Below are 10,504 nucleotides of genomic sequence, written 5' to 3' on the forward strand. Positions count from 1 at the left end.
GACCAGAGTATTCCTCCTTGGTGGTGGTTCCAGTCCTCCATCCTTTGTAGGTCTTCCTTTTAAGATGCAGGAGGTCTGCCAGTTCCCTGGAGAGCCAAGGGGGCTGCTGTGCCCTTTTGCTGCCTTTCCCCCAAGACAGGATGGACTTTGCTTGTGCCTCCAGGATTGCTTCCTTGAGGAGCAACCACTCGTGCTGAACTCCCCTCCCCTTTGGGTTGTGGCCCATGAGGGCCTCGCTGACAAGCCTCCTTAGCTTGTCAAAGTCAGCTTTCCTGAAGTTGAGGACTTCTGTATTACTGACTGACTTGCCAGCTTTACAGCAGATGGTGAGAGTGATCAGCTCGTGGTCACTGGCACCCAGCTTCCCTTTGATAGGTTGCTGATTAGGTTGTCCCCAGTTACTAGGAGGAAGTTGAGCAGCGTCTTGCCTCTCGTCAGCCCGTAGACCTCCTGTGTCAGATAAGAGGTCATCCACGCATGAGAGTTTTGCGACCGCTCGGATTTGGCCAAGCGCTCTTCCCACGAGATGTCTGGGTAGTTAAAGTCTCCCATGACAATCATGCACTGGGAGTGCACAGCCTCAGCTAATTCCCTGGCAAACTCCTGGTCAAGGTCTTGACCCTGGGTTGTGGGGTCTGTAGTAGACTCCCACCATAGTATCCCCTGTGCTGTGTTCCCCATGGATTTTAACCCAGAGGGTCTCAAGTTGCCCACTGTGGGTGCCAGTGTTGGCTTGCAGGGACGCATAGCTTTCCTTTCACGGAGCGCCATGAGTCGCTACCATCGACCACTACTTTCTGGGTCCGACCTCAGAGCCAATTTCCCAGCCATCAGCCGAGGCCACAGTTGGCCAGTTTTTCCATGAGGCGGTCATGGGAAATCAGATTAAAGGCTTTTTTAAAGTCCAGATAGATGACATCAATCTCTTCTCCCTTGTCCAGGTGATAGGTCACCTGGTTATAGAAGGAGATGAGATTGGTCAGGCAAGACCTACCTGCGACAAACCTGTGCTGGCTATCCCTCAGGATGATGTTGCCCTCAGCTAGCTTATCCAGAAGGGTCTTCTTGATAGTTTTCTCCAGAATCTTACCAGGGATTGAGATCAAGCTGATTGGCCTGTAATTCCTGGGATCTACTTTTCGCCCTTTTTCGAGGATGGGTACCACATTGGCCTTTTCCAGTCTTCAGGTACTTCACCTGAGCGTCACTGGTTTTTGAATATTTTTGCCAATGGTTGGACTGTGATGCCTCCCAGCTCCTTGAGTACTCTAGGGTATAATCTGTCAGGACCAGCTGACTTAAAGGTGTCCAGCCTCTCAAGGTGATCCTTTACTAGATCAGCACCGATGCTGGGTATAAATACTCCCTGACTCTGGCTGACCCATGTCTTGCTAAGCAGGGCAGTCCCACTGGACTGATGAAAAACTGATGCAAAGTACCCGTTAAGCAGGTTTGCCTTTTCCTGGGTGTCAGTTACCAGCTGTCCTGTTTGGTTCAGCAGGGGTCCAATGGTGTTACCCTTGCTTCTTTTCTGACTCTCTACATATCTGAAAAGGGAATTTTTGTTATCCTTGATATGCGAAGCCAAATGGAGCTTAGTTGCAGCCTTGGCTTTCCTGATCCACTCCCTGTAGATATGATCCAGTGCTGAGTACTCCTCCTTGGTGGTAATTCCAGCTCTCCATCCTTTATAAGTTTCTCTTTTGATGCATAGGAGGTCCTCAAGTTCCCTGCTGAGCCAAGGGGGTTGCTGTGCCCTTTTGCTACCCTTCCTCCGAGATGGGATGGCCATCCCTTGTGCTGTCAGGATTGCTCCCTTTAGGAGCAACCACTCCTGTTGGACTCCTCTTCCTGTCGAGTCATGGTCCCTTAGGACCTCGACAATGAGCCTCTTGAGCTTGTCAAAGTCAGCTTTCCTGAAGTTGAGGACTTCTGTATTGCTGACTGACTTGCCAGCTTTGTGATGGATAGTAAAGGTGATCAGCTCGTGGTCACTATTGCCCAGCTTTCCATCGATTCTTAGGTTGCTGACTAGGTCATCCCTTTTGGCCAATACCAGGTTCAGCAACGCTTTACCTCTTGTCAGCCCATAGACTTCTTGAGTCAGGTAGAGCTTGTCCACGTACACGAGGAAGCTTTGCGACAAATTGGATTTGGCTGAGTGCTCTTCCCATGAGATGTCTGGGTAGTTAGTCTCCCATGGGAACCATGCACTGAGAGCATGCAGCCTCAGCCAGTTCCCTGGCAAATTCCCTATGAGGTCATAATCATTCTTGTTTAGCAGGAGGACAAGTTCCTCCTGTTTCTTCCCCAAGCTCCTGGCATTGGTGTACAGGCCCCTGCCTTCCCTACAGATCGATCCAGGACTAGGGTAGAGGTGAGTTCCCTTAAGTACTTTAGCCTGCTGGATTTACAAAGGTTGCTCAACGGGTCAGCAGGGGCAGTAGTCCCTCCCTCCCCCAGTGGGCTTAGTTAAAGCTCAGTGAAGCGGGTCAGCCAGTCTGGCTGCGTAGAGCCTCCTCCCCAGTGGAGTGCGGTGGAGGCAGTCTCTCCCCAGCAGACCACTGCCTCTCACCAAAGAGCAGACTGTGATCGTGGAAACCAAAGCTTTCACGATAACGCTAGCACCGCAGTCTTTGGTTGTCTACCTCGACCCATCTCTCCCTCCTCAGCCCATGACCCACAACTGGGAGGAGGAAGGAAAAGACCACCTGCGCCCCCAACCTCCTAAGCCCCGCTCCCAGAGCCCTGTAGTCTCTCATGACCTGGCTGGGATTGCTCCGAGCCATGTCATTCATGCCCACTTGGATAAAGAGCATAGGGTAGCAGTCGGAGGGCCAGATAATCTTTGGGATCCTCTCTGCTATGTCCCAGATGCCCCAGGAAGTAGCAGACCTCCTGGGCTAGGGGGTCGGAGCAGCAGATTGCCCCCTCAGGAGGCAGTCTCCCACAACGACCACTCTGTGTTTCAATTTAGAGAGAGTAGGGGTGGGTGATCCTCCCAGGTCTGCAGGAGCTGGCATCTCTGCAAGCTCTACTGGGGCTGCAAGAGGTTCGTACCTGTTGCAAAGCTCCGGAGGGGAGGGGACCTTGGCAGGCCTTGGGCCCCTTGACCACCTTGGTCCAACCCTCTGGCTAGACAGTATGGGAGATCCCCGAGTCCTCCCTTGTCCTAGAAGGTGACCTTGATCTACCCTCTGCCTCCAAGGGGTGAAGGGCCTGGTGGTAGGAGTCTGTCTCCTGCTTGCCATCCCCGATGGCACACAGTCTCTGGACTGTGGCCTGGAGCTCCTTTGTCTGGCACCCCAGAGACTCCGAAGTGGAGCAAACCTCACAAGGGGATGTGGCCATGCTCCTGGTCCCAGAAGCCTGGAAATGAGCCAGGCAGCCCCTGAAGCTGAGAGCCAGGGAGGGGCTCTGTCTGCGTGGAGGCCCCTGAGGTGCCGGGGGGGTGGGCCGCAGACCCCGAGGGGTGCGGCATGTGCCCATTCACATTGTGCCACTGGTAGGTCAGCTGCTGATGGCTGCTGATGGGAGTAGCTTCCCTAGGGCTCACTGGCAGGGCCTCCGGCCCTCCCGCTCACCCTCCTGCATGAACTCCCATGCTAACTCTCACGCTGGACCCAGAAGCGCACCTGTTTGCACGTCCTGTTCAAGGCTCCGGTCGCGTGGCTCCCTAGGCAGTAGGGTGGGACAAGACCCTCCTTGGCTCCACTCAGCTGCCTCGCAGCTGAGCTGTGTCTCTCCCACCATGGACCCCTCTTACTCTGGCTGTGCTGGGGGTCAGCGGGGTGCTCCACAGCTGCTGGGGGTCACGGGGGGCTGGGGAGGGGGGGGCATGACGGGTTTGCACCTGTGCGAGACTCACCACTCACAGAGCTTCTTTCCTTTCCTCCCTCTTTTTGTGCTGTGCATCTTTGTTGACTGAAAAACCCCCCAAAAAACAAACAACCTCCTTCCACCACCCCACCGCACCCTGGGTCCATCTGGATAACTAGCAGACCAATAACATAATCTTTGATTAGCTGTGCTCTTTAATCAGGAGCTCTGGGAAATGACTATTCCTACTGAGTTCTGATGTCTGAATCTTTCCTGAACCATCCTGGTTACAAGAATCCTGATCGCCTTCCTCCTTGGAGAACAAAAATAATTCCATCTGAAAGCGTTTTTACCCTTACTTGGGTACAGGTTTCCCTTATTTTATGCTGTACATACATTCCTGGAAAATGGTGCATAACTCAAATTTGCATAAAGGGAGCCCACTTTATAATGTAACAAATAGGGATGCATTCCAAGACCTCAACTGTACTGACCCCCAAACCCACTTCCACCATTTTTACAAGACAATTTTGGTACTCAGCAACAGGAGACAGTACACACAAGCCCAGGGTGGTGGTGAATGTTACCATAATGGGGATGGCAAGCACAGAAACACGTGTGGCAGACAACGAGCAAGGACCATAGATCCCTACAGGAGACTATATTTTGGTGCATGTCACTCCCATGATGCACTGCACAAAGCAGCTGACTGCAGGCTTCCACCACACCGATTGCATAACAGTGAATTTATTTTGCGTGTAACGAATTTTTGGTATAAAAAGGGTCATTGCATAAAAGCGAATTTGCACATAACCCGCATAAAGCGAGGGAAACCTGTACATTGCAATGACTACCCCAAAAGCAGTAGGTATCCATAAAAGCTACCTGAGCTGTAGCCTCATGAACTGAATTTTAAACTGGTTAAGTGAATCTGTCAAGGAACATCCACAGATTTGGCAGTGTTGGCCAGCAGTTCATTCTCAGAAAGGAGAGGTACTTTTATTTGCTGATCTAGTGATACCTTCAAAGGGACAGGCTTCAAAGCCCAGTTCAACAACCAGCTTGAATCATTCAAGTCTTAAGAACCATTCCTCATGAATTTTTCTCATCCAGATCAGATCCATAGCTACCAGGTACAGCTATATACTTATACTGCTAGCCATAATTTGGGTGTGCCTGAAATGATTCATCATATCAATAGCCAACTTCCTGTGTTCTCCACACATGGAAGTACTTTGGGCCAGGAGCCAGCAGATTGCAACCTCTGACTGGGCATGCAACTAGTGTTGCTTTCCTCTGATCTGCATAAAGTAAAGCTTTTGATCGTTGCAGGGATACCAGGATGCACAAAGCATCTGGATGCTTTCTGTGAGGACTCACCATGGCATCAGTTACCAAGGCACATTCACATCTGCAGGCATAGAAAGTGATGAAGAAAACAGAGCCCTTAGATTTCATTTCTAAAGGTCTCTGCATTGTTTCATTGTTTAAAACATGCATTAAAAGGCCCAAACAAACAAGACCTTAAATCAGGTTTTGTGGCTAATTTTTTTTTCATGCAAGAGTTTTGAAATGTGAGGATAATCCTGGTTTGGGCTGGGAAAGAGATGGGGAGAAGGTAGTGCCTCCAAGGCACTTCCTTAGATTCTCTAAACTGACCTGTAGAACACCTGTTTCCCTACATCAGCACATCCAGCTCACTGGACGGATTTATAGTTTGCAGTCGGTGGTCTTCATTGCTGCTTGTAAGCGAGTTGTTCCGAGACCTTCTATGTATCTGTGGTTATTCTGGAATTGCTAGTATACCTGGAGACACCTGGGTGTTTTTGCTGTTCGTTTGTTCCTTCAAGTTAGGCCTCCTATCCTTGAAGTAATTGCTCATCACTCATTCACAGTGGATCTGAATTACTTTGGGTCCAAATATCCCCTTTCTCAGCATAAGCCCAGCATGTTTCCTCCCTTGATTTGTACCTTCCAAACCTTCCTTATTTCAGGGATTTTCACCCTAGCTACTCACCTGAGTTCCTGAGACATCTCCGGTTAGACTTGAGAGTCAAACCAGAGCCTTTAGTCCTCTGCAGAGGAGTAAAAGCCAGAGATTTCAAGACTGTGTCTGAATTTAGTTTGGGTCCTTTGCCTTTTAAGCCTAGGTTTACCTGGGTAACTTCCTTGCTCTTGTAATCTCTCTGCCAGTAAATGTGAATGTTTTCTTTGAGGCCGTTCATCTGTTTCACCACTTCTAGAACCTCATCTCCTTTTTATCACTCACTGTTTTTATGCTCTCTTATTTTTCTGCATTTCTGAAATTCTAATTAAGTTAAAGACCTCCCCATCCCACCAGCAGCTGTCTGCTATAACAAATGTTGGCCTTGTTGTCAAGAAGCCCTGGAGTATGACTGCCTTTCTGTACGCGCTCTGGCAACTTTTCCCTTCTCCACAGAGGCGCACTTTTAGCAAATGCCAAAGATCACTTTTTTGTTTGTGACTAGGAACTGCCAAAGAATTTAACTCTCCATAACTTCCTGATCAAACAGAATGAGTGGTCACCTGCCAGTTCCACATCCCCAAGGGCTATTGTCCTTGTTGCTTTATGCTCTTATAAAAAGAACGAGGAAGTAGAGCAACATTGAACAAGTGTAGTGTTAATTTTCTGCAGAGATGTGATAGCCTACTATCTTGCTTTCTAATACAAGCCGTATATACTTGGATGAGCCTTTGGGGGGCCCTTCTGGGCTTCAGTCAAAGGGGATTTAGCTGGGATATTTTGGAGCTGCAGCTCAATTGGCTTCTACTTGGGAATACATAGCTGTGGAATCGTGACTGCTTCAAGGGTGATGTGGTGCGGGTGGTAGGTGTTTCATTAGGAGATTTCAGATTTAAGCATGAACTTGGCTTTTGTCGAAACATACAACATGACACCCCTTTGCCCATGCTTTCCCATCCAATTTAAATCCTTGCTTCTTAGCTGTGTGGTAAAGGTACAAGCAGAAGAGGATTGTGTCCCTTTTTCATAGTGGTATTTTGAACTCAGTGACTTGAGCAGACTGTAACATCCAAATACCACAGTGATGGTAACACCAACAGCAAAACCTGGCTGAAGAGCCCTGCCTGCCTGTACTGCTCTGTCCTCAGCCCCACGGGACAAACCATTCCTTCTAGTGACAGATCCACTGCATAAGTAAAGATCAGAGCATCTGTTAAGAAAACATTAACTTTGGGGGAGGGAATGCCATTTCCAGTGACTATCTGTGGCAGCTTTGGAGGGGAACTGATCTTGTTCAGTGCAGTGCACATGATTCAATGCAAGGAGGGTGTCCTGAAAGCAAGTCCCAATTTGATCATTTCCAAACTGTGGGCAGTTTTCAGAGATAAGGTGCACAGGGCTGGAGTAACATAACACCCCCTGTGCAGGCAGGGCCATTTGTGCTTTCTTGGATAATCAAAGGCAAACTGCAAATTCTGTGCGTGGAGTGGAGAGTAGGTAAGTTGGAAAAATCCAGGCTTTGCAAAACGCTATTCTAAGTAGTGGTGAAGGAGAAGGGTTAAATATTGGCTATCATCAGCCACAGCATAAGGTGCTTGCAAGTGCTGCAGATTTTCCACAGCTCTGCTGATGTTCTCCAGCCTCATTCGGAAAAGCCCCGCAAGTTCTGAGCCTTTGGCACAGGCCTGCCAAATCATCTCAAGTCCATCCCTGTTTAAGCCTCTCCTGCAGCCTCAAAATGGCATAACAGCAGCAGCGGAAAAGTAAAATGAGTTTTCAAAGTTTGTGTTAGTTTAAAACCACTTACAGAGGGAACAGATCTCATTCCCCATTTGTTTTTTTCAGCCTCCTTCTCTGAGAGAGTAAGGAACATGTCTCCTGATGAGATAAAAATCCCTCCAGAGCCCCCAGGCAGATGTTCCAACCAACTGCAGGTAGGTCTGAGCTCTTCTAGGTGCTCTGAGTTTCTAAGGGTTTGTATCGGGAAGATTTTTTTTCAATTCTCCAGGAATCTGCACATTGCCATTCTTGGATTGTCTGGTCAATATTGACCTCAGATCCAGCATCAAGACTCCTAAGCACTAATTGCCACCTTTTTGCATGAACTCTATGCTAACACTCCAGCACTGGGCAAAGTAACATTTGGCAAATATAAAACAGGATCGTGTTATCACCTTAGGTGTTCATAGGGTGTTGTGTTGTTTTGGCCAGCTCCCAGAACCACCTGAAGAATAACAATACAGGGTATGGGAGGAGGCAAGAACTACAGCCTGTTTTTGCTTATTGCAGAACTGGAATTCAGAAGTATCAGGTTTTGCTCTGAATCAAGAAACTGCCACTTTTTTTTATGGGTTCCACCTTGGCGATCTCCCGTCAGTATTCGCGCACAACTTTCTGGCCTGTCTCCTAAAGCTGACATTTCAAACGCTTTAACACTGCATCAGGGTAGCTCCTCTTCTATACATTTAGGTCAGCCAGCAGTTTTGAGAGCTGCTCAGAGTAACCGAGCATCAGCCCCTTGCCTGTCTCATTGTTTTATGCACTGAAATGGCCCTCCATGCTCCAGTGTTTACTATGAAGAATGAAAGTTGCTATCTTACCTCAGCAAATTGAGCTCTGTAGGACAGCATAAACTCATTGTTTCTCTGCATGAAACTGAGACTCTTTATACAGTTTGAAATGACTGAGGCTGCACTGACTGGATTCCTTCTCCACCTACATATTTCTCTGAGTGATAAACATTCAGGGGAATTAGTGATGCAAGCATAGAAAGATACAGATGAATGCTGAGGATGTTAAATACCAGCCTAGCTCTAGTGATCCAGATACTATTTTTTCCCATCAGGGTTTAAAATCCTGTCCAGGTCCAATCCTTGGCATTAGCATGTCAGAGGTCTGCCTTTTAATACTAGGAATCCTTTGAATAGGGATGACAGAGTTTCTTAGTGGCGGTAGGAACTAGTCATCTTTGAGTCCTGCAGAAGGCTGTGATTTGCAGCGTTAGCTGAGTCGCAGGTCTTTCTCAGTGTGGTAGAAGCATCAGGGTAGCAGAACTGCTTGCAGTCTCCCCTCGGTGTACGTTCTAGATCAGCGGTTCCCAAACTGACAGATTGCACACCACCAATTCAAAATGATACAACCTTAAATTTTTCAGATCACCCTCAAGTACCACCAGCTCATTTTTGTCATATAAAATACTTACAATAAAACTGTTAACACATACCGCTGACAGGTTATCTGCGTACCACTGGTGGTACACATACCACAGATTGGGAACCACTGTTCTAGATGAAAACATTGGCTTGCTGGGGGCTAGCTAAATGTCATATAGGATGTCATAAGTGGCTGTCCATCCATTTTGAACCAAGCTGAAACAGTGCTTCCTTTCTGAGGCAGAAGCGAGGCTCGACTTAGTAGGCATTTGGGGGAATACATACAATTGTCTGGCTGTTCCCAGTGTGGTGAATAGTGACTTGGTACATTTGGAACTAGTACAACTTTTTCTTTAAGCAACAGACAGAGGGGCTATCTGCTCCAGAGCAGAAAGAGATGATTTGGGTTATTTTTTTGATGATAGTTCTTGGCTTGGATATGCTTCTAGGAGATCTCTGTAGCAGCCCCTTTACATTTTTATCTCCCGATCCCAGGACTTGATAGAGAAGTGTCCCTATTATCACTTCAGAGATCCCCATTTTTATATACTACAGATTGGTGGAAATTAAATGAAGAAAGCAGAGAGCTGCTCTTTCCTGCCATTCTGTAATATGTTTCTCTTTCAGCTGAGGCTTTTTGCTAGCCCAGGAGTAAAGCAGCATGGTAGGGAAAAGTCCATAAGGTAGTTGCCTAACCTGCAACAGATAGCAGGTCGCTGTGAATCACCATACAGACTGCAACCTCCGGCTTTTGTGTGCTGTACCTTGACACGCCCTTGAGTTATGTTTTGTTGAGTGACACTTTAATGGCCTGAAATCAGTAAATTAGCAAGAGCGCATAGATCTGAGGAATGTAGTAACTGATGCAAAGGTACATTGATTTAATACAGACATGTTCCCTTTCTCACAGGGCAGAGTTTGCAGGAGAACCTTGAACCCTTTAAGTAAGGAGTCCCGATCCTTTTACGAGCCGAACAAACTGCATTTTGCAAGCTGTACAACTAAATACACCGGGCATTCTTCCAGGGCAGAGATGAAGTGGAAGATAATATTTTGGAGATTCAGAAATAAACTGCCTTGGGGCTTTTCTTGTATTGGTGCTGCCTGCCGTGTTGAAGTAGTTCCCCCGACATGCTGTATCTTGTAATGCTCTGTGCAAATTGGAGTTTCTTTCCTACTTTAAAAGTGGCTCCTTAGTTCCTTGCTTTTTGGAAGTTCCAAGCTCTAAATGTGAAATGCTTTCCATTATCAAAGGTCTTTCAGTGCTTCTGACTTAAGGGTCTCAATTTTCAGTGCCTGCTAAAATTGTTACTTCCAAAACAGCAGGGTACCCTTCAGATGTGTAAATGGAGTGTTGCTCTTTATGAACTTTATGGAAGTATTTTGGAAGGCCTGAGACCAACTCAGCTTAAAGGATCAGCTTTCATAGATTTCATAGACATCAGGGCTGGAAGGGGCCTCGGGAGATCATCGAGTCCAGCCCCCTGCCCAAAGGGCAGGAAGTCAGCTGGGGTCATAGGATCCCAGCAAGATAAGCATCCAATTTACT

At 47.6% G+C, this 10,504-nt stretch overlaps 1 protein-coding gene across 6 annotated transcripts in view; it reads left to right on the forward strand.

The window, feature by feature from the left end:
- The window catches only part of SAP30BP (SAP30 binding protein), a 51,760-nt gene that overhangs the window by 33,414 nt on the left and 7,842 nt on the right, over nt 1–10,504 (forward strand). For all 6 annotated transcript variants that reach the window (XM_019542574.1, XM_019542575.1, XM_019542576.1 and 3 more), the window contains one exon: nt 7,649–7,737. In XM_019542574.1, the coding sequence (XP_019398119.1) occupies nt 7,649–7,737 (89 nt within the window). The remainder of the gene's footprint in view (nt 1–7,648; nt 7,738–10,504) is intronic.

The sequence above is a fragment of the Crocodylus porosus genome, unplaced genomic scaffold (genome assembly GCF_001723895.1).
Source record: "Crocodylus porosus isolate Cpor-Errol unplaced genomic scaffold, CroPor_comp1, whole genome shotgun sequence".
Taxonomy (NCBI): Eukaryota; Metazoa; Chordata; order Crocodylia; family Crocodylidae; genus Crocodylus; species Crocodylus porosus.